General features: G+C 45.3%; 1 protein-coding gene across 2 annotated transcripts in view; it reads right to left on the bottom strand.

Moving 5' to 3' along the window:
• The window catches only part of si:dkey-3d4.3 (ras guanine nucleotide exchange factor F), a 57795-nt gene that overhangs the window by 6273 nt on the left and 26593 nt on the right, over positions 1-24929 (bottom strand). For both annotated transcript variants that reach the window (XM_055638745.1, XM_055638746.1), the window contains exons 3-6: positions 14423-14505; positions 13272-13350; positions 8571-8620; positions 3785-3905 (exon numbers count right to left, since the gene is read on the bottom strand). In XM_055638745.1, coding sequence (XP_055494720.1) covers positions 3785-3905; positions 8571-8620; positions 13272-13350; positions 14423-14505 — 333 coding nt within the window. The remainder of the gene's footprint in view (positions 1-3784; positions 3906-8570; positions 8621-13271; positions 13351-14422; positions 14506-24929) is intronic.

Raw genomic sequence — 24929 nt, 5'->3', positions numbered from 1 at the left:
AAAGGCTAGCATACCAAAAACTTTCTTTACCACCCTATCTATATGAGATTCCACCTTCAAGGAACTATGCATGGTTATTCCCAGATCCCTCTGTTCAACTGCATTCTTCAATTCCCTACCATTTACCATGTACGTCCTATTTTGATTTGTCCTGCCAAGGTGTAGCACCTCTCATTTATCAGCATTAAACTCCATCTGCCATCTTTCAGCCCATTCTTCCAAATGGCCTAAATCACTCTGTAGACTTTGGAAATGCTCTTCATTATCCACAACACCCCATATCTTGGTATCATCTGCATACTTAATAATCCAATTTACCACATCTTCATCCAGATCATTGATGTACATGACAAACAACAAAGGACCCAACACAGATCCCTGAGGCACCCCACTAGTCACCTGCCTCCAACCCAACAAACAGCCATCCACCATTACCCTCTGGCTTCTCCCATTCAGCCACTGTTGAATCCATCTTGCTACTCCTGCATTTATACCCAACAGTTGAACCTTCTTAACCAACCTTCCATGAGGAACCTTGTCAAAGGCTTTACTAAAGTCCATATAGACAACATCCACTGCTTTACCCTCGTCAATTTCCCTAGTAACCTCTTCAAAAAATTCAAGAAGATTATTCAAACATGACCTTCCAGGCACAAATCCATGTTGACTGTTCCTAATCAGACCCTGTTTATCCAGATGCTTATATATATTATCTCTAAGTATCTTTTCCATTAATTTTCCCACCACTGAAGTCAAACTAACAGGTCTATAATTGCTAGGTTTACTATTAGAACCCTTTTTAAACAATGGAACAACATGTGCAGTACGCCAATCCTCAAGGACTATTCCCGTTTCTAATGACATTTGAAATATTTCTGTCATAGCCCCGGCTATTTCTACACTAACTTCCCTCAATGTCCTAGAGAATATCCTGTCAGGACCTGGAGACTTATCCACTTTTATATTTTTCAAAAGTGTCAGTACTTCTTTTACTTTGAAACTCATAGTATCCTATAGCTACTCTACTAGTTTCCCTTACCTCACATAATTCAATATCCTTCTCCTTGATGAATACCGAAGAAAATAAATTGTTCAATATCTCCCCCATCTCTTTTGGCTCTGCAGATAGCTGTCCACTCTGTCTCTCCAATGGACCAATTTTATCCCTCGTTATCCTTTTGCTATTAATATAGCTGTAGAAACCCTTTGAATTCACTTTCACCTTACTTACCAAAGCAACCTCATATCTTCTTTTAGCTTTTTTTAAATTTCTTTCTTAAGATTCTTTTTACATTCCTTATACTCCCCAAGCACTGCATTTACTTCATGCTGCCTATAATTATTGTAGATCTCCCTCTTTCTCCGAACAAGATGTCCAATTTCCCTTGAAAACCAGGGCTCTTTCCAATTTTAACTGTTTCCTTTCAACCGAACTGGAACATAAAGATTCTGTACTCTTAAAATTTCCCCTTTAAATATCCTCCATTTCTCTTCTACATCCTTCCCATAAAACAAAATGTCCCAGTTCACTCCTTTTAAATCATTTCGCATCTCATCAAAGTTAGCCTTTCTCCAATCAAAAATCTCAACCCTAGGTCCAGTTCTGACCCTCTCCATAATTATATTGAAACTAATGGTATTGTGATCACTGGACCCGCTGAAACTATCCCCACAGCTGCTGCAATTAGGCCATGTTTGTGCAACACAAGGCTCAGCACTGGTTCTCTGCTGCACAAATACTGCCAATGCCAAAGGCTATATCATACAATTAATTATTTTCTCAGCACCATCCAAACGCCAAAGTCACTAACGGTGGCTTTTTGCTTTTGTTCACCGGCTGTAAAAATAAATAGGCCTCCCAAATTCACGTATTTCCTTGAGAAATCAATGAGGGGGAGGATACAAAATGCTGGTGTCACTCAGCGGGCCGGGCAGCAGCCCCGGTGAAGATGGATAGATGGCGTTCCAGGTCGGGGACCCTTCTTCAGACCCTTTCCCAAAAGGAGATCGCATAGATAACCGAGAGGAAATTGGCGAAGGGACAGAGGAAAGGGACTGCCCAGATTGCTCCAAAGACTTGATGAATCATAACAATTGTACGAGACAAATGTTCTTAAATTCTGATGAAAAGTCATCGGACATAACAGGGCAGGAACAGGCCCTTCGGCCCGCAATGTCTGTCCCGAACATGATGCCAAATTAAACTAACCTACTCTAATCGAATCTGCACACGATTCATATCACTCCGTTCTCTGCATATCCATGTTCCTACCCAAAGGTCACTCTATTGTATCTGCTTCCACCACTACCCCCCCGCAGTGCGATCTAGGCATCTACCACCCTCCAAGGTAAAATACTTGCATCATCTCCTTAAACTTTTCCCCTCTCACCACTTAAATCTATGCCCTCTACTCGTTCACATTTCCACCCTGGGGAAACCGGTCTCGACTGTCTATACATAGAAACATAGAAAATAGGTTCAGGAGTAGGCCATTCGGCCCTTCGAGCCTGCACCGCCATTCAATATGATCATGGCTGATCATCCAACTCAGTATCCTGTACCTGCCTTCTCTCCATACCCCTTGATCCCTTTAGCCACAAGGGCCACATCTAACTCCCTCTTAAATATAGCCAATGAACTGGCCTCAACTACCTTCTGTGGCAGAGAGTTCCAAAGATTCACCACGCTCTGTATGAAAAATGTTTTTCTCATCTCGGTCCTAAAGGATTTCTCCTTTATCCTTAAACTTTGACCCCTTGTCCTGGACCTCCAACATCGGGAACAATCTTCCTGCATCCAGCCTGTCGAAACCCTTAAGAATTTTGTAAGTTTCTATAAGATCCCCCCTCAATCTTCTAAATTCTAGCGAGTACAAACCGAGTCTATCCAGTCTCTCTTCATATGAAAGTCCTGCCATCCCAGGAATCATTCTGGTGAACCTTCTCTGTACTCTCTCTATGGCAAGAATGTCTTTCCTCAGATTTGGAGACCAAAACTGTACACAATACTCCAGGTGTGGTCTCACCAATACCCTGTACAACTGCAGTAGAACCTCCCTGCACCTATACTCAAATCTATATACTCAGATACTATCTATCTATGAGTTTAAAAACTTCTATGAGGAATTTTCTCAACCTCTGATGCTCCAGAGGAAACAATCCAAGTTTGTGTAACCTCTCCCATCTAATCCAGGCAGCATTCTGCATTTGTATTAAACTCTCCCCAAAGCCTCCACATCCACCCTGTAATGGGGCAACCAGAACCACATATCAAATAAAGGTGTTGCTTTCTCCACAGTTGCTGGCAGAATGGTTTCTCCAATGTCAAATTCCAAGCATCTACATTATTCTGCTTCAATGCTTTTTCATCAGAAATGGTGCTTTTCCACGGAGGTGCTTTCTCTAGCCAATGTTATTAGATTTGGATACATCTAACAAAGGCCCTCTCGTCACAAACCTTCCCCTTTGCTCTCTCTTCACCACTCATCCCTCCCAGGTCTGCATCTTAAAACCCGTCTCATCACCTTCACACATGACAATTAATTTAGTTTCCCGCTTCTGATCTTCGAAGGTGTCCTCCTTCCATGGGAGAACAATTCCACGTTTCATAAGAACCTAAGGGACAGGAGCAGCAGGGAGCTAGTTACCCGTTGAATCTGTTCCATCATTTAATAACCTCAATGTACCTTTGCCTGCACCCTCCCTAAAACCCTTGATTCCCTTGTGGTTCAAACATCTATCATTCTCTGCTCTGAGCATTGAGGCTTCTACAACTTCTGCTCACCAAAGCCAAAACTCCAGAATTCTTGAGAGGGTCCCATTATATCAACGTAACCTCCGTACACGAACATCTGAGCCTCAAACACCACCGCACTGTGTCCCTTCCGATTCTTGGGTGCCTGTTTCTGAAGAAGCAAAGGTAACTATTATTCATTATTTTTACACTTTCTTATCAATCATCTTATGCCATGCATAGTAATCAGGCAGAAATGAGTACCTAATGCCCGTTCCTCTGATTTCCTCATATTTCCCTCACAAATTTCGCTTACGGAGCATACAGCCCAGTGGTGTTATTTTTGATTTCTCTAACTTCGTAACCATATAACAACCATATAACAATTACAGCACGGAAACAGGCCATCTCGGCCCTACAAGTCCATGCCGAACAATTTTTTTTTTCCCCTTAGCCCCACTTGCCTGCACTCATACCATAACCCTCCATTCCCTTCTCATCCATATGCCTATCCAATTTATTTTTAAATGATACCAATGAACCTGCCTCCACCACTTCCACTGGAAGCTCATTCCACACCGCTACCACTCTCTGAGTAAAGAAGATCCCCCTCATATTACCCCTAAACTTCTGTCCCTTAATTCTGAAGTCATGTCCTCTTGTTTGAATCTTCCCTATTCTCAAAGGGAAAAGCTGGTCCACATCAACTCTGTCTATCCCTCTCATCATTTTAAAGACCTCTATCAAGTCCCCCCTTAACCTTCTGCACTCCAGAGAATAAAGACCTAACTTATTCAACCAATCTCTGTAACTTAGTTGTTGAAACCCAGGCAACATTCTAGTAAATCTCCTCTGTACTTTCTCTATTTTGCTGACATCCTTCCTATAATTGGGCGACCAAAATTGTACACCATACTCCAGATTTGGTCTCACCAATGCCTTGTACAATTTTAACATTACACCCCAGCTTCTATACTCAATGCTCTGATTTATAAAGGCTAGCATACCAAAAGATTTCTTTACCACCCTATCTATATGAGATTCCACCTTCAAGGAACTATGCACGGTTATACCCAGATCCCTCTGTTCAACTGTATTTTTCACTTCCCTACCATTTACCATGTACGTCCTATTTTGATTTGTCCTGCCAAGGTGTAGCACCTCACATTTATCAGCATTAAACTCCATCTGCCATCTTTCAGCCCATTTTTCCAAATGGCCTAAATCACTCTGTAGACTTTGGAAATCCTCTTCATTATCCACAACACCCCCTATCTTGGTATCATCTGCATACTTACTAATCCAATTTACCACACCTTCATCCAGATCATTGATGTACATGACAAACAACAAAGGACCCAACACAGATCCCTGAGGCACCCCACTAGTCACTTGCCTCCAACCCGATAAACAGCCATCCACCATTACCCTCTGGCTTCTCCCATTCAGCCACTGTTGAATCCATCTTGCTATTAATGCATTTATACCCAACAGTTGAACCTTCTTAACCAACCTTCCATGAGGAACTTTGTCAAAGGCCTTACTAAAGTCCATATAGACAACATCCACTGCCTTACCCACATCAATTTCCCTAGTAACCTCTTCAAAAAATTCAAGAAGATTAGTCAAACATGACCTTCCAGGCACAAATCCATGTTGACTGTTCCTAATCAGACCCTGTTTATCTAGATGCTTATATATATTATCTCTAAATATCTTTTCCATTAATTTGCCCACCACTGAAGTCAAACTAACAGGTCTATAATTGCTAGGTTTACTCTTAGAACCCTTTTTAAACAATGGAACAACATGCGCAGTACGCCAATCCTCGGGGACTATTCCCGTTTCTAATGACATTTGAAATATTTCTGTCATAGCCCCGGCTATTTCTACACTAACTTCCCTCAATGTCCTAGGGAATATCCTGTCAGGACCTGGAGACTTATCCACTTTTATATTTTTCAAAAGTGTCAGTACTTCTTTTACTTTGAACCTCATAGTATCCATAGCTACTCTACTAGTTTCCCTTACCTCACATAATTCAATATCCTTCTCCTTGGTGAATACCGAAGAAAAAAAAATATTCAATATCTCCCCCATCTCTTTTGGCTCTGCAGATAACTGTCCACTCTGTCTCTCCAATGGACCAATTTTATCCCTCGTTATCCTTTTGCTATTAATATAGCTGTGGAAACCCTTTGGATTTACTTTCACTTTACTTGCCAAAGCAACCTCATATCTTCTTTTAGCTTTTCTAATTTCTTTCTTAAGATTCTTTTTACATTCCTTATACTCCTCAAGCACCTCATTTACTTCATGCTGCCTATAATTATTGTAGATCTTCCTCTTTTTTCCGAACAAGATGTCCAATTTCCCTTGAAAACCAGGGCTCTTTCCCATTTTTACTGTTTCCTTTCAACCGAACAGGAACATAAAGATTCTGTACTCTTAAAATTTCCCCTTTAAATGTCCTCCATTTCTCTTCTACATCCTTCCCATAAAACAAAATGTCCCAGTTCATTCCTTTTAAATCATTTTGCATCTCATCAAAGTTAGCCTTTCTCCAATCAAAAATCTCACCCTAGGTCCAGTTCTGACCCTCTCCATAATTATATTGAAACTAATGGTATTGTGATCACTGGACCCGAAGTGCTCCCCAACGCATACCTCCGCCACCTGTCCCGTCTCATTTCCTAACAGGAGGTCCAGCACTGCCCCTCCTCTAGTAGGTACCTCTATGTATTGCTGCAAAAAACTATCCTGCACACATTTTACAAACTCCAACCCATCCAGCCCATTTACAGAATGTGTTTCCCAGTCTATGTGTGGAAAGTTGAAATCTCCCACAATCACTACCTTGTGCTTACTACTAATATCTGCTATCTCCTTACATATTTGCTCTTCCAATTCTCGTTCCCCGTTTGGCGGTCTATAATACACCCTTATAAGTGTTGCTACACCTTTCCCACTTCTCAATTCCACCCAAATAGCCTCCCTAGATGAGCCCTCCAATCTATCCTGCCAAAGCACTGCTGTAATATCTTCCCTGACTAGCAATGCAACATCTCCACCTCTTGCCCCTCCAATTCTATCACACCTGAAGCAACGAAATCCTGGAATATTTAGTTTCCAATCACAGCCCTCCTGCAACCACGTTTCACTGATCACCACATCATACTTCCAGGTGTCTATCCAGACTCTAAGCTCATCCACTTTTCTTACAATGCTCCTAGCATTAAAATATACACATTTAAGAAATCCACCGCCTCTTATTCTCTGTTTATTTCCCTTTTTTTCTTTCTCCTCTTGTGTCCGAGTGCTTCCATTTTCTGCTTCCTGCCTCCCATTCTGTCTACTAGATTTCGCTATTTGAGTCCCTCGCCCCAACCATTCTGGTTTAAAGTCTCCCCAGCAGCCTTTGCAAATTTCCCCACCAGGATATTGGTCCCCCTCGGCTTCAAGTGCAACCCATCCTTTCTGTACAGGTCCCACCTTCCCCAAAAGAAGTCCCAATGATCCAGGAACTTGAATCCCTGCCCTCTGCACCAGTCTTTCAGCCACGCATTTATCCTCCACCTCGCTCCATTCCTACTCTCACTGTCGCGTGGCACAGGCAGTAATCCTGAGATTGTTACCTTTTTAGTCCTTTTTCTTAACTCTCCTCCCAACTCCCTAAATCCTCCCTTCAGGACCTCTTCCCTTTTTTTACCTATGTCATTGGTACCTATATGTACCACGACCTCAGGCTCCTCTCCCTCTGATTTAAGGATATCTTGGATGCGTTGAGACACGTCCGAGACCTTGGCACCAGGGAGGCAGACCACCATCCTGGTCTCCCGACTGCGTCCACAGAATCGCCCATCCGACCCCCTAACAATAGAGTCCCCAACATTCCCTCTCTCTCCATCCCTCCCCCACCCAAGTCGCACCAGCTTCTCGTTCTCACCTAGCAAACAGCTAACAATGGCCTGTTTCCTTTATCATCATTACGTTTTTGCATATTTTTAATTCCTTGGTTCTATAACTCTGTCTATATCCCCGATTATATCTCTCGTTTTCTTCCCTCCCCCCCCCCCCCCCCCCCCCCCCCCCCCCCCCCGACATTCAGTCTGAAGAAGGGTCTCGAACATCGCCCATTCCTTCTCTCCAGAGATGCTGCCTGCCCTGCTGAGTTACTCCAGCATTTGGGTCTATCCTCTGATAAAGCCCCAGCACAAGGCACCCCGAGCACGAGTCTGGGCAAATGTTTGCATTCGCTCCATCCAAGACTGCCAGGGATTGCAGATAACTGTGGGCACAGCCCAGACCATCACACAAACCAACCTCCCTTCCATTGACTCCATTTGTACATCACGCTGCCTCGGCAAGGCCACCAGCATAATCAAGGACCAGTCTCGCCGCAGGTAACTCCCTCCTCTCCCCTCTCTCATCAGGCAAGTGGTACAGAAATGTGAAAATGCACGCCTCCAGATTCAATGGTGAAACATGAGGCTTAAGATAAACTAATCTCGTCTGCCTGCACGTGATTTATTTCCCTCCATTCCCTGCATAGCCACGTGCCTATCCAAAAGCCTCTTAGATGCCACTATTGTACCTGGTAACACACATTGTAATCAGTATGCAAACTAGCATCATAATATGAATTACAATGATGAGCAATCATCTGTATTTTAGTAAAGTGGGCTGAGCTGAGGGTTAAACATTGAAGAGAACACTTGATAACGACACATCTTGTTCTCAAACTAGTGTCACTTTGAGCTTTGGTCTAATGTCTAATCTGAAAGATACATGTAAACCCCTGCACCCTCACACAGGCAAAATGAGTAGAATCTCTTACCGCCGACTCACAAGAAAATGTCTCGTGCCACCAAATCCATCTTGCCGCACCTATTAAAAATAAAACATTCCTTTAGTGCTAGACAGACAGAAAATGTTGGAGTAACTCAGCAGGACAGGCAGCATCTCTGGATAGAAGGAATAGGTGACTTTTCGGGTCGAGAGCCTTCTTCACACTGAGAGTCAGGGGAGATGAAGACACAGAGATAAGGAAGGGTAAGGTAAGAAAACGAGACATCAAAAGAGATATGGTTCAAGGGAAGTGTGTTTTTGTGCTGTTGTTACATGTTGTTACGTCAACGAACCACCAGAGGGCATTTAACTGAGTTTATTCACCTCGGAATTAAATCCTTCATTGCGAAATTTAGTTTTAAAACAATGAAAGAAAAAAGTCACTTAAAAAAACTGCATATCTCTGAATATCTAAAATGTACGTGGTGCTTTACTATCAGAATATTTTTTTAATTGAAGTCCCTTTCTCATCAGCTCAGTCGCAAGAGGGAAAGAGCCCCCTAGTCCTTACCTTTCACCCCATGAGCCATTGCATACAATAGATAATCCTTCAAAATGTTTGCCACCTCCAACGGGATCCCAACACTAGTCACATCTTCCCATCTTTCCCTTTTCCGCAGAGACCGATCCCCCCCGTAACTCTCTGGATAACTCATCCCTTCCCACCCAGGTACCTTCCCCAGCAACCGAAGAAGATGCAACACCTGTCCCTATACCTTCCACCTCGACTCTGTCCAGGGACCCCGACAGTCCTTTCGGGTTAGGCAGCGGTTCACTTGCACCTCCTCCAACCTCATCCACTGTATCCGTTGTTCAAGATGTGGACTCTGATACATCGGGCGTAGACCGGGCGATCGTTTCGATGAACACCTTCACTCAGTCTGCCTGAACCTACCTGCTCTCCCAGCTGCTCAATACTTTAATTCTCCTTCCAATTCCCACACTGACCTTTCTGTACTAGGTCTCCACCATTGTCAGTGAGGCTAAATGCAAATTGGAGGAACAGCATCTCATATTTTGCTTGGGCAGCTTACAGCCCAGTGGTATGATTATTTGATTTATCACACTTCAAGTAACCCCGGCATTCCCCTCTCTCTCTCCCTCCTCCAGCCAAGTCACAGCAGCTTCTCATTTTCACCCAACAAACAACTAACAATGGCCGAAACGTCGCCTATTCCTTCTCTCCATAGATGCTGCCTCACCCGCAGAGTTCATCCAGCATTTTTGTCTACCTTCGATTTTTCCAGCATCTGCGGTTCTTTCTTAAACCTGTTTCCTTTATCATTGTTACTTTTTTGCATATCTTTCATTCATTGTTCTTGATCTCTCTACATCGCCGTCTATATCTCTCGTTTCCCTTATCCTTAACCAGTCTGAAGAAGGGTCTTGACACGAAATGTCACCCATTCCTTCTCTCCAGACATTCTGCCTTACGCCAGCTTTTTGTGTCTAGCTTCGGTTTAAACCCGCATCTGCAGATCCTCCCGACACAGCACAATGATTTCACTAGATTCTACAGCTGTTTACTCAGAATAACTGTAAAATGATACAGCGGCTGATATAGTATTGATCCAATTACGGAATCTACAAAGGAGCCTTCTTCCCATTCTCGATTACTGCAAAACAGATGCCACTGCAAATCTGGAAGAACTCTCTTTTTGTTTATCAACCGTTGGACCATGACCCAGAGAAAGAAGATATATCTTTCCTAATATCAAGTTGTGTGTGCAATTCAAACAGATCTTTCAGAATTCACTGTACAGCAGAAACCGTGTATTTTGTGTTTCCATTTCCCTTTCCCCTGCTTCTCTTTCCCCCGACTCTCAGTCTGAACAAGGGTCTCGAACCTAAACATCGTCTATTCCTTTTCTCCAGACCCTGCCTGACCCGCTGAGTTACTCCAGCGTTTCGTGTCTATTTTCATAAACGAACCTGGTTTAATGGGATAGCCCCGTGTGCTTTTCACCGGAATGCAAGAGGGGAAACTCAGGAAGTTTGCACGGGAAACTTTGACAGTGAATAAGGGATTTTCGCACAGGAATGATGATCTTCATGTGGAAGTGCTAAATGTGGGCTCCCCTCCGGGGCCAACTTTGTTAAGCGGTCTCTCGGGATCGAGGATGAATTGCTTCCACTCCCACAAGTAAGAATTTCATTGTTCCGGAGATGGTGCACATGACAATTAAATGCTCTTGTACATGGACACGGAATGCTGGACTAACTCAGCGAGCAAGGCAGCATCCCTGGAGAGCAGGGAGCAGGTGACGTTTCAGGGTCGAGACCTTTCTTCAGACTTGTCAGGGGAAAGTGAAACGAGTGATACAGACGGTGATGCAGAGAGATAATGAACTATGAATGCGTCGGGTCGGAGAGCAGGTGGAATCACAGAGGGGGAGTAGCGGGAGAGGATGTTGCTCAACTCTCATCGGAGAGAGGAGGAGAACTTGAGTAGACATACCTTGAGGAGATTTTGCAGCAAAACAGACAAAATGTGTAGGAAGGGACTGCAGATGCTGGTTTAAACCGAAGATAGACACAAAATGCTAGAGTAACTCAGCGGGACAGGCAGCATCTCTACAGACAAGGAATGGGTGACGTTTCGGGTCAAGACCCTTCTTCAGACTAGTCGGGGGAAAGGGAAATAAGAGATATTGTGGAGAGATAAAGAACAATGAAGATGATGATGTAGAGCAGGAATGAGTGACGTTTTGGGTCGAGACCCTTCTTCTGATTGGAGTCCAATCTTCGGGTCGGAAACAGGGTCTCGACCCAAAACGTCACCCATTCCCTCATCCAGAGATGTCGCCTGTCCCGCTGAGCTACTCCAGCATTTTGTGTCTCTCTTCAGTGTAAACCAGCATCTGCAGTTCCTCCCTAAATACTCTTGCATTTTGAACAAATGTGGGACCAGCAGATGCTGCCACAAGGCAGGAGGGTCGATACTATTGCTGTGATAGTCTCTACCGGTTTTTAATGCTGCGATTTTGTGCCCTTTTGAGGCACAGACTTGAGTTTTTGTAGTTTTACTCCAAATGCTCCTTCTCCATTTTGAGCAGTCTCGGCCCACAAATTCTCATGAAACTTTGTACAGTTTACTTTGGAGATACAATGTGAAAACAGGCCCTTCCCTCCACTGAGTCCACGCCGATCAGCGAACACCCGTGCACTATTTCTAATACACACTACACACTAGGGGCAATTTGCAAAAGCCAGTTAATTCTGCATATCTTAGGGATGTGAGTGGAAACTGGAGTACCCAGAGTAAAACCAGGTGGTGGCAGGGAGAACGTGCATACTCCACACAGACAACACAGTCAGGATCAACCTCGGGTCTCTGGCGTTGTAAGGCCACAGCTCTACTGCCGTGCCACCCACATATCACACTTTTTTTTTTAAAAGAGGGGCAAGGTGACACAGCGGTAGAGTTGCTGCCTTACAGCGCCGGGTTCGATCCCGACTACGGTGTTGTCTGTACGGAGTTTGTACATTCTCCCTGTGGGTTTTCTCCGAGATCTTCGGTTTCCTCCCGCACTCCAGAGACGTGCAGGTTTGCAGGTTAATTGGCTTGGTATAAGTGTAAATTGTTCCTGGTGTGGAGGGTGGCGTTAATGTGCGGGGATCGCTGGTCGGCGCGGACTCGGTGGGCCGAAGGGCCTGTTTCTGCGCTGGATCTCTAAAACTAAAACTAAACAGCCACGAACCTTTAGCTTGTCCACCAAATAGTCTTTGGCCGTGTCAGAGGTCCCAACACAGTGCCTATTTCAGGTGTGTAATCTCAGGAATGTGATTAACGTTGGGGATGACTAAGTGAAGTGCACGGGCTATGAAAAATTCTCGGGACTCCAACTGAGGCCCACCATTATGGAGGCTCCATAATTCTAGGTCTCTTTCTGTAGACTTTGGAGCCCCTCCCTATTCCTGGTAGCCTCTTGTTCCTAAATGATAGAATGATTCTTGATTAGTACGGGTGTCAGGGGTTAGGGGGAGAAGGCAGGAGAATGGAGTTGCAAGGGAAAGATAGATCAGCCTTGATTGAATGGCAGAATAGACTTGATGGGCCGAACGGCCTAATTCTGCTCCTATCACATAGAAAATAGGTGCAGGAGTAGGCCATTCGGCCCTTCGAGCCTGCACCACCATTCAATATGATCATGGCTGATCATCCAACTCAGTATCCTGTACCTGCCTTCTCTCCATACCCCCTGATCCCTTTAGCCACAAGGGCCACATCTAACTCCCTCTTAAATATAGCCAATGAACTGGCCCTACCTTCTGTGGCAGAGAATTCCAGAGATTGTGAATGTGACTGTGTGAAAAATGTTTTTCTCATCTCGGTCCTAAAAGATTTCACCCTTATCCTTAAACTGTGACCCCTTGTTCTGGATCCTTAAATGTGACCCCTTCTTCTGGAACTTAAGGCAGCCATAATGTGTCTTCAGCAGCTGGTGACCTCCTCAGATTGGTGGGCAGGGTCTGCAGATGCTGGTTTAACCCAAAGAAAGGATTCACAGGGAGAACGTACAAACTCTGCACAGACAGCACCCGTAGTCAGTAGCAAACCCGGGTCTCTGGTGCTGTAAGGCAGCAACTTTATCGCTGTTCACAAATTTCTACACAGAAGGAATACAATGAATGATCAGATATTCAGCCACTCAACCCCATTGCAGCTCCTGAAACATATTTCTCTTACCGATATCATAGATCCAGAGAGGAGTTTTCCCCTGGGTATAAGCCGAGTCCATCATTCCCCCATACACGTAGATTATTCCCTTCCAAAACAAAACAAAACCCCACAAAATTACGTTTGGAAATAAAATTTCACAAAGTATCTTACATTTTCCTATCTTAACATTTTAAAATTACAGCCACTTCCCGCCATGGTTACATGATCTGCTCGGTAACATGAGCCAGTCCACTGAACTATGGAGCGCAGAGGCTCCTGGTTTGCTGAGGAAAGACACATAGTGCTGGAGCAACTGAGCGGGGCAGGCAGCATCCTTGGGCAACATGGATAGGTGACGTTTTGGGGTCAGGACCGTTCTGGAGGCAGCTTGCAGTGGGTAGGGGTGGAGAGAATGCTGGAAGAGTGGAGGGGCAGGCCAAAGTAAAGCAGGTCATAGGTGAACACAGGCAAGGGGGGGGGGGGGGGGGGGGGGGGGGGGGGGGGGGGGGGGGGTGGGGGGGGGGGGGGGGGGGGGGGGGGGGGAATTGAACACGAGCCATCCAATTATGAGAGAAAGTTAGAGCAACCCTCTTGCCCAGGGCTATTGTTTGCCTCTCTGCCTCCATCCCAGAGCATGTCCCTTCAATTCTTACCTCTTCATACCATTAGACAGGTATGTTGGCTGATTACCTTTAGTTTCAGCTTTGTTTAGAGATACAGCGCAGAGACAGGCCCTTCGGCCCACCGAGGCCGTGCTGACCAGCGATCCCCGTACACTGTACTACCCTACGCACTCGGGACAATTTACAATCTTCACCGAAGCCAATTAACTGACAAACCTGTACGTCTTTGGAGTGTGGGAGGAAACCGTGGCACCCAGAGAAAACCCACGCAGTCACTGGGAGAGCATATATAATCTCCATACAGACAGCACTCATAGTCAGGATTGAACCCGGGTCTCTTGCGCTGCAAGGCAGCAACTCTACCGCTGCGCCACCGTGCTGGCTCTAAGCCATTCCCATTTACATTGACTGGAGCAAAAAAGTAATCTTGAAACATCAACATATTTTAAATAAAACTACTTAAGACTTTGATGTCCGATTCCAAAAATATTGAATCCTATTTGAAATTGCTCCACTTTTAATAAGAGCATCGGATCACATGCACTCTGCACTTACATTGTGGGCTACCAGTGACGGCTCCTCTAGTTCTTCCGGTGGAGTTCCCTCTGCATAGTTCAGTTCTTCCCATTCATTTTGAGCTGCAAAATACAAAGACATGAACTGGTTTTGCAATGTAGCTCCATCAGGGCATGTGTTTTTGACATGACTACAACTATGATGTTAGTGCATTAAAGGTGTCAATGGAAGACTGGCTTCAGGAACAGCTATTTTCCAATAACCATCATGTTCTTGAATCATGTGTAGGAAAAAAACTGCAGATGCTGGTTTAAACTGTAGATAGACACAAAAAGCTGGAGTAACTCATGTTAAATTCAATTGTGTATTGTGTTCTTTTTATTCGTATGGCTGTGTGGCAACTCAAATCTCACTGTACCAATTGGTGCATGTGACCATAAATGTGAACTTGAACTTGAAACTTGAACTTGAGAAGGAATGGGTGACGTTTTGGGTCGAGACCCTTAATCTCTGCCTATGATGCCACTGCAAGCAGGATTTTCAGATTCAATTTTAATTAATTTCAGATTCAATTTTAATTGTCATTGTCAGTGTACAGTACAGAGACAACGAAATGCATTTAGCATCTCCCTTGAAGAGCGACATAGCAAACGATTTGAATAAATAATAATAAGTGTCCGGGGGGGGGGGGGGGGGGTGGTGATTGGCAGTCACCGAGGTACGTTGTTGAGTAGAGTGACAGCCGCCGGAAAGAAGCTGTTCCTCCACCTGCTGGTTCGGCAACGGAGAGACCTGTAGCGCCTCCCGGATGGTAGGAGGGTAAACAGTCCATGGTTGGGGTGAGAGCAGTCCTTGGCGATGCTGAGCGCCCTCCGCAGACAGCGCTTGCTTTGGACAGACTCAATGGAGGGGAGCGAGGAACCGGTGATGCGTTGGGCAATTTTCACCACCCTCTGCAATGCCTTCCGGTCGGAGACAGAGCAGTTGCCATACCATACTATGATGCAGTTGGTAAGGATGCTCTCGATGGTGCAGCGGTAGAAGTTCACCAGGATCTGAGGAGACAGATGGACCTTCTTCAGTCTCCTCAGGAAGAAGAGACGCTGATGAGCCTTCTTGATCAGAGTAGAGGTATTGTGGGTCCAAGAGAGGTCATCGGAGATGTTGACTCCCAGGAACCTGAAGCTAGAAACACGTTCCACCTCCGTCCCGTTAATGTGGATGGGGGTGTGCGTGCCGCCTCTGGACTTCCTGAAGTCTACAATGAGCTCCTTGGTCTTCTTGGAGTTAAGGGCCAGGTTGTTGTCAGTGCACCATGCTGCTAAGTGCTGGGCCTCCTCCCTGTAGGCCAGCTCATCGCTGTTGCTGATGAGGCCAATCACCGTTGTATCATCTGCATACTTGATGATGGTGTTAGTACCATGTAGTCATATGCAGTCATAGGTGAAGAGGGAGTAGAGGAGGGGGCTCAGCACACAGCCCTGTGGAACGCCGGTGTTCAGGGTGAGGGTTGAAGAGGTGTGCTTGTCTAACCTCACAGACTGGGGTCTGTTGGTTAGAAAGTCCAGTATCCAGTTGCAGAGGGATGGGTCGATGCCCAGGTTACCGAGTTTGGTGATCAGTTTTGATGGTATAATGGTGTTGAATGCTGAGCTGTAATCGATGAACAGCATTCTTACGTAAGAATTGTATCTACTAGTGCATATGTGCATACCCCACTGTGCATATGACAATGAACACAACTTGAAAGAAGGAATGAAGGAAGTAACAAGTAAATATCCAATTAATTGACATCAATGATTAATGTTATGTAGTGAATGTGGAGAGGATGTTTCCACGAGTGGGAGAGTCTAGGACTAGAGGTCATAACCTCAGAATTAAAGGACGTTCTTGTAGGAAGGAGATGAGACGAAATCTATTTGGTCAGAGGGTGGTGAATCTATGGAATTCTTTGCCACAGAAGGCTGTGGAGGCCAAGTCAGTGGATATTTTTAAGGCAGAGATGAATTGAATGAATGAATCTCTTTTTATTGTCATTGCACATGGTACAACAAAATTTAAAAGTCAATCCCACGGTGCGATTCACAAGAGCAATTTTAAATATATAAGAAAAGGTAAAAATATATACATATAAAAAAATAAATTACAGATAAATAACAATAGCAGCTGAGGTAGAACCATTCAGTTGAATGTGAGTGTTATTTCTTATTTTGCATTGTTAAGTTCACGTATGGCTATGCGCTAGAAGCTGTCTCTGAGTCTGTTTGTGCGAGTTTTGAAAGACCTGTACCGTCTGCCAGAGGGCAGCAGGTGGAACAGGTTGTGTCCAGGGTGGGAAGTGTCCTTCAGGATGTTGGCTGCCCTGCCAAGGCAGCGAGAGCTGAAGATGTCCTTCAGGAAGGGCAGTGGGCAGCCAGTGATTTTTTGTGCGATGTTGATTACCCTTTGAAGGGCTCTCCTGTCCGCTGTAGAGCAGCTGGCATACCATGTAGTTATACAGTACGCCAGCACACTCTCGATGGAGCAGCGGTAGAAGGACACCAGCAGCTTCTCCTCCAGGTTGTTTTTCCTGAGGATCCTCAGAAAGTAGAGTCGCTCCTGGGCCTTCTTGACTGCTGTGGTGGTGTTTGTAGTCCAGGAGAGATCCTCCGTAATTTGTGTGCCCAGGAATCTGAAGTCTGAGACCCATTCCACACAGTCCCCATTGATGTATAGGGGTTTGAGGGCTGCACTGTTCTTACGGAAGTCTATGATAATTTCCATTGTTTTTGTGGTGTTTAGGATGAGGTTGTTGTCTGAACACCACGCTGCCAGTCTTTGGACTTCCTCCCTGTAGGCTGTCTCATCTCCTCCTGAGATGCGTCCAACCACAGTCGTGTCGTCCGTAAACTTGACGATGGTGTTGGTGGAGTGGGCGGGGGCACAATCGTGGGTGTAGAGGGCGTAGAGGAGGGGGCTCAACACACAGCCCTGTGGGGAGCCGGTGCTGAGTGTGATGGGGGTGGAGAGGTGATGGCCCAATCTGACGGTCTGGGGGCGGTTAGACAGAAAGTCCTTGATCCAGAGGCAGATGGGTTGGGAGAGTCCTAAATCCATGAGTTTGGTGACCAGTCTGCTGGGGATGATGGTATTGAAGGCGGAGCTAAAGTCAATGAAAAGCATCCTCACAGAGCTCCCCTGGTGTTCGAGGTGGGTCAGTGCAGTGTGAAGAGTAGTGGCGATGGCATCCTCAGTGGACCTATTTGCAAACTGGTGTGGATCGAATGTGGGCGGGAGGCTGGCTTTGATTTGCTGCTGGACCAGCCTTTCGAAACACTTCATGATGACTGGTGTGAGAGCGACCGGTCGGTAGTCGTTAAGGCCGCTGATAACAGGCTTTTTTGGTAGTGGGATGATTGTGGCAGACTTCAGGCACGGTGGGATGATGGATTTGGACAGGGACAGGTTGAAGATTTTCGTGAAGACCTCGGAGAGCTGGTCTGCACATTCCTTCAGAACCCTTCCTGTCACGCCATCCGGGCCGGCAGCCTTCCTCAGGTTCACCGCCCTGAGCACCCGCCTCACTTCATGCTCCTGCACAGTGAGGGTATAGTTGTTGTTGTTAGGGGCTGGTGGGAGAATGGTGACGAACTCTCCTGGTTCTGCCTCGAAGCGAGCAAAGAAGCAGTTCAGCTCCTCTGCCAGTGAGGCGTGGCCGTCGGCCGTCGTGCTGTTGCTGGGCTTGTAGATGGAGATGTGCTGGATGCCCTGCCACACCCGCCGTGGATTGTTGTTGTTAAAGTGGTCCTCTATCTTCCTCTTGTGGGCCGCTTTGGCATCCCTGATGTCTTTCTTCAGGTTGGCTCTAGCAGCGCTGTACAGGGCTCTGTCGCCAGACCTGAAGGCGGTGTTGCGGTCCTTGAGGAGAGTTTGGACCTCTTTTGTCATCCACAGCTTCTGGTTGGGGTACACCCGGATGAGTTTGTCGACGGTGACGTTGTCAACACAGTTCTGGATGTAAAAGAGTACCATGGATGTGTACTCCTCCAAGTCCTGATTTCCAAAAATGTCCCAGTTTGTCCTTTCAAAGCCAGTCCTGTAGCTGTGAGGAAGCTCCTTCAGGCCAAGTTTTAACAGTCCTGGTGGTGGGTTGAGCTTTTCTCCTGAGGGGGGTGTATGCTGGTGCTAAGTGAATGGATAGGTGATCTGACTGGCCTAAGTGTGGTAGTGGTATGGCTCTAAACCCCTTCTTGATGTTTGAGTAGGCCTTGTCTAATGTATTTTCTCCCCTGGTTGCACATTTGATGTGTTGTTCAAACTTGGGGAGAACTGATTTTAAGTCTGCGTGATTGAAATCACCAGCTATGATATGGGCTGCTTTGGGGTAGGTGTTCTCTTGTTTGCTGATAGCGCTATGGAGGTAGCCTAGGGCTATGCTAGCATTAGCATCCGGTGGGATATACACAGCTGTAACCACGGCCATGGTAAACTCACGTGGAAGGTAGAAAGGCCGGCATCTAACTATCAGGTACTCCAAATCAGCAGAACAGTGTCTGTCTAGGATTGTGGTATTTGTGCACCAGTTGTTGTGAATGTAGATGCATAACCCCCCTCCTTTGCTCTTACCAGAGTCTTTGTTTCTATCCCAGCGAAATGCTGTGCGGCCTGCTAGCTCAATGGCTCCATCCGGTACAAGTGCGTGTAGCCACGTCTCTGTTATTAGCAGAATGCAACTGTCCGCGATGAATTTGTTTGCGGCGACCTGTAGTCTTAGTTCGTCCTGGATCTGGCGTTGGTGAGAATGATGCTGGTTAGTGGTGGTTTATGTGGTTGTTGCCTTAGTCTAGCGAGTAGACCGGGCCGGCGACCACGCTTTTGCTTCCTGTGCCTCCTCCGTCTCCGGCGTTTGCTGAGCCGACAACAATCGACGGAGAGCCCGGTGTCCTGGCTATCTCCTCCAGTATGTTGCGTGAATGCAGAAAAACACACTTAACTGCCTGTTTACACTGTAATCCGATAATCAGAAGATCCTGTCGGCTGAAGGTGAGATTCGCACGACAAAACGTAACATTGTCAAACAGACATACAAACAAAAACACACAAAAAAAGCACCGAAAGGGAGAGCTTCGAGCCACTGCGACAGTGCGCGCCGCCATCTTGGAGTGAATAGATTCTTGTTTAGTACAGGTATCAGAGGTTATGGAGAGAAGGTAGGAGAATAGGGTTAGGAGGGAGAGATAGATCAGCCGTGAATGAATGGCAGAGTAAAACGTAATGGGCCAAATGGCCTAATTCTACTCCTATCACCTATGACATGACTTTAATTTAGAGCCTTACTGACTAAAGCAATGTATCTGGACTTCTTAATTTGATAAAACTGGGAATAATTTGCGAGTGCATATAGTAACTTCCACAATGTCAAGAAAATTGAGTTCTGATCACAGCAAATGGATCAACCAATTTAAAATTAAAGTAGAATTAGTAGAATATGAGAATGAGAATATTTGGTAGCTTTGAAAGATTGATTGAAAGAAAGAACATGGAAACAGACCCTCGAGTCCACCGTGTTCATGCTGACTATCGATCACACCTTCACACTGGTTCTATAATCCCATTTTTGCACTTTTTTCCCCCTCATTTATTGTATTGCTCACAGTGCATTGCCTCAAAAAGGCTAGCAGTATCATCAAAGACCCACACCATCCTGGCCACACACGCATCTCCCTGCTACCTTCAAGCCTGAAGACTGCAACAACCAGGTTCAGGAATAGCTACTTCCCCACAGCCATCAGGCTATTAAACCTGGCTCGGACAAAACTCTGATTATTATTAACCAATTATCTGTTATTTGCACTTCATCAGTTTATTTATTCATGTGTGTGTATATTTATATTACGGTTATGGATACACTGATCTGGTTTGTAGTCAATGCCTACTATGTTCTGTGTGCTGAAGCAAAGCAAAAATGTCATTGTCCTATACAGGGACACATGACAATAAACTCACTTGAACTTACATATTCTGTTGTGCCGACACAAGTAAGAATTTCATTGTTCCATCGGGGACATAGGGCAATGAAACACCCTTGACTCCCTACACACCAGGGGCAATTTGCAGAGGCCATGAAACTCACAAACCCACGAGATAAAGCACAACTATATTAGTGAATTAGCAAACCAAGTGTCTGGTTTAATATTTCAGATATCTTACAGAACAGTACAGCACAAGAACAGGCCCTTCAGCCCACAATGTCTGTGCCGAACATGATGCTCTGTTATACTAATCTCCTCTGCCTGCATATGATGCACATAGAAACATAGCAAATAGGTGCAGTAGGCCATTCGGCCCTTCGAGCCAGCACCGCCTTTCAATGTGATCATGGCTGATCATCCAAAATCAATACGCCATTCCTGCTTTCTCCCCATATCCCTCGATTCAGTTAGCCCTAAGAGCTATATTTAACTCTCTCTTGAAAACACCCAGTGAATTAGCCTCCACTGCCTTCTGTGGCAGAGAATTCCACAGATTCACAACCCTCTGGCTGAAATTCCTTTCCTCATCTCAACCTTAATTGGGCCACCCCTTATTCTTAAACTGTGACCCCCCCCCCCCGCCCCCCGGCTCTGGACTCCCCCAACGGGGAACATTTCTCCTGCATCTAGCCTGTCCAACCCTTTAAGAATTTTATATGTTTCTATAAGATACCCTCTCATCCTTCTAAATTCCAGTGAAAACTAGCCCTCCATTCCCTGCCTATGACAAATTAAATTCTCTCCTTCGCAGTGTGAGAATTTGAAGAGAAAATCTGATATCAATAAAAATTACTGTGGTGCTGCTGAGGTTAACTGCTGCAGTTTGGGGAAATAAATCCTTATTGACGTGGTTTTGCTTTTAACTGCAGTGGCCTCATAAAACGGTCCTGTTGTTACGCAATTGATTAATCATGACTGGCTATTACTTGACCTGGACATGGTCTCAAATGGGATTGTGACAAAAGTAGCTCTTTGTGAATGAATTTGATACAATCTACACAATGGCGTTATGCTTGCGACTGGCGACGGTCAAGAACTATCATCCATTGAACACAACACAACATTAGAAAATAGGAACAGGAGTAGCCCACCTGGCCCTCAGGCCTGCCCCTCCATATCATATAATCATGGCCTCAACTCTTCGTCTGTAACTTAGCACCCTCAACTACCCAATCAAAAACGCATCTGCCTTGCTAAATAGTTCTAAAGATCTAGCCTGGGGTAGATAATTTTGGAGATTCACCATCCTCTGTGCAAATAAATTCTTATGTTCGTTTTCAAATGAGCATTCAAACGCAGGGCGGTCACGGTGGTGCAGCGGTAGAGTTGCTGCCTTACAGCGAATGCAGCGCCGGAGTCCCGGGTTCGATCCCGACTATGGGTGCTATGTGTACGGAGTTTGTACGTTCTCCCGTGACCTCGTGGGTTTTCTCCGAGATCTTTGGTTTCCTCGCACACTCCAATGACGTACAGGTTTGTAAGTTAATTGGCTTGGTAAATGTTAAAATTATCCCATATGGGTGTAGGATAGTGTTAATGTGCGGGAATCACTGGTCGGCGCGGACTCGGTACAGCCTGTTTCCGTGCTTGATCTTTAAACTAAACTAAACTAAAGCACCCCTCTATCTTGCAACTGTGTCCTCTTGTACAAGACTCTCTCACGAGTGGAAACATCTCAACATCTATCTTTGAGATACCCAGTCTGCATCATATCTGACTCAATAAGGTCGCCCTCATCTTTCTAAACTCCAAACAGCACACATTTGCACCCCCATCTACTTGGGATGTCATGATTTACCGTGGTGATTCAACATAGTGGTGGGTGTATGGAACAAGCTGCAAGAGGAGGTAGTAGAGGCTGGGACTATCCCAACAGTTAAAAAACAGTTAGACAGGTACATGGAAGGGACAAATTTGGAGGGATATGGACCAGGCTCAGGCAGGTGGGACTAGTGTAGCTGGGTCATTGTTGGCTGGTGTGGGCAGGTTGGGCCGAAGGGCCTGTTTCCACATTGTATCACTCTATATGGTCTGGAGATATCAACTGCAATGTTGATTTACGAGGGTATAACCTTACCAAACCTTCACCTTGGACAAACCTTGCACATTTGCAATACCTTCAACAAATATTTCAACTTCAAACTTTGCACATTTCTAACCGTCCATTAAAAAACTTTTTAATTACCCCGTCATATCAGAGGAAATAATGTACTGTCAATTTCTATTTGATCAGTCATTGAAAACTTGAATACTTAGCAGAACACCCAGTGGCTGGAAGGCATAAACTTAAGTGAATTAGTAGGATTAGAGAGGAGTGGAAGATTTATTTATTCATTCAACATGTAATTGGAATCCAAAATTCAATGCCTGAAAGATTAGTGCAGAAACCCTTGGCATATTTTAAAAAAGGTATCTGGATGCATATCCAAAGAGTTGGTACTTGCTTGGTTAGACACTGATAGCTCAAAAATGGGTTTGAGTTAAGAGACCATTTTTGGCCAGTATACACTCGTCAGGCTGAATGGCCAACTTCTGTGCCAGAATTTTATATCAGTCCATGTAAACTCACCTTTTAACCCGATTATTTTTTTACGTTTAGGTTTAAGGTGAAGGGGAAATGATTTCATAGGAATCTGAGGGGTAACTTTTCCCATACAAAGGGTGGTGAGTGTATGGGCCTTTGTCTGATGGATTGCTACAGATCTCCACATAAAGGCCCAGACAGGAAAGGGTACAAAGAAGACAAGCTGAAAAGGGTACAGAGAAGATTTGCAAGGATGTTGCCTGGGCTAGAGGGTCAGAGCTATAGGGAGAGATTCACTAGGCTCTCTATTTCTTGGAACGCAGGAGGATGAGAGATGATCTTATTGAGGTGTATAAAATCATGAGAGGAATTGATCGAGTAGATGCACAGTCTGGTTCTTTCCCAAAGTAGGCGAATTGAGGACCAGATGACATAGGTTTAAGGTAAACAAGAAAAGATTTAATAGGAATCTGAGGGGTAGCTTTTTCCACACAAAGTGTGGTGGGTGTATGGAACAAGCTGCCAAAGCAGGTAGTTGAGGCTGGGACTATCCCAACATTTAAGAAACAGTTAGTCATGTACATCGATTGGACAGGTTTGGTGGGATATGGACCAAACGCAGGCAGGTGGGTCTAGTGTTCATGGGGCATGTTGGTTTGGTCAAGTTGGGCCAAAGGGCCTGTTTCCATACTGTATCACTCTATGACTCTAAGTTTATTCAATGGAAACACTGCAGATAATGCTAGCCCCTACTGCACATGCACCATCGATTTTCCAGCACCCTTGGTTTCAAAGTCTTGCTGGATTATCCACTTTGCCAGACCATGAGGTAACGTAATCATAATAATTGGACAACACACTTCCGATCCGCTAATTATACCCGTCCCGATTCTCAAAAGCACCATAGGACTGCTGTAACGTTAAATAAAGCACTGTTGAACTGTTAACATAGTAACATAGAAAATAGGTGCAGGAGTAGGCCATTCGGCCCTTCGAGCCTGTGCCGCCATTTGATATGATCATGGCTGATCATCCAACTCAATATCCCGTACCTGCCTTCTCTCCATACCCCCCGATCCCTTTAGCCACAAGGGCCACATCTAACTCCCTCTTAAATATAGTCAATGAACTGGCCTCAACTGCCTTCTGTGGCAGAGAATTCCACAGATTCACCACTCTCTGTGTAAAAAATGTTTTTCTCATCTCGGTCCTAAAAGACCTCCCTCTTATCCTTAAACTGTGACCCCTTGTTCTGGACTTCCCCAACATCGGGAATAATCTTCCTGCATCTAGCCTGTCCAACCCCTTAAGAATTTTGTAAGTTTAAGTTTAAAGAATTAACAGTTGAGAAAGAGCTAAACAATGAACTCTTTCAGCTCGTTGGCACATGTCCCTAAAGGGCCTGCGCCGCACGCAGTGCTCTCGGAATTTTGTCCGGATTAAAGGAGGTGCCGGACCATCAGTTGCCGGAAAATCGGTGGTGTACTTGCACAATCTGGAGAAGGGACCCAAGCATCGCCTGTCCATTCCCTCCACAGATGCTGCCTGACGTGCCAAATTCCTCCAGCACTTTAGTTTAGTTTAGATTAGATATACAGTGTGGAAACATTAGCAAATTTGCAGATGACACAAAGCTGGGTGGCAGTGTGAACTGTGAGGAGGATGCAGGGTGACTTGGGACAGGTTGAGTGAGTGGGCAGATGCATGGCAGATGCGGTTTAGCGTGGATAAATGTGAGGTTATCCACTTTTTGTGGCAAGAACAGGAAGGCAGATTATTATCTGAATAGCGTCAAGTTAGGAAAAGGGTAAGTACAACGAGATCTGTGTGTCCTTGTTCATCAGTCACTGAAAGTAAGCATGCAGGTACAGCAGGCAGTGAAGAAAGCGAATGGCATGTTGGCCTTTATAACAAGAGTTGAGTATAAGAGCAAAGAAGTCCTTCTGCAGTTGTACAGGGCCCTAGTGAGACCACACCTGGAGTATTGTGTGGAGTGTTGGTCTCCAAATTT

This window comes from Leucoraja erinacea, chromosome 7 (assembly GCF_028641065.1).
Source record: "Leucoraja erinacea ecotype New England chromosome 7, Leri_hhj_1, whole genome shotgun sequence".
Taxonomy (NCBI): Eukaryota; Metazoa; Chordata; class Chondrichthyes; order Rajiformes; family Rajidae; genus Leucoraja; species Leucoraja erinaceus.
The sequence above is the reverse complement of the archived record's forward strand: the minus strand, read 5'-3'. Positions and strand labels throughout refer to the sequence as shown.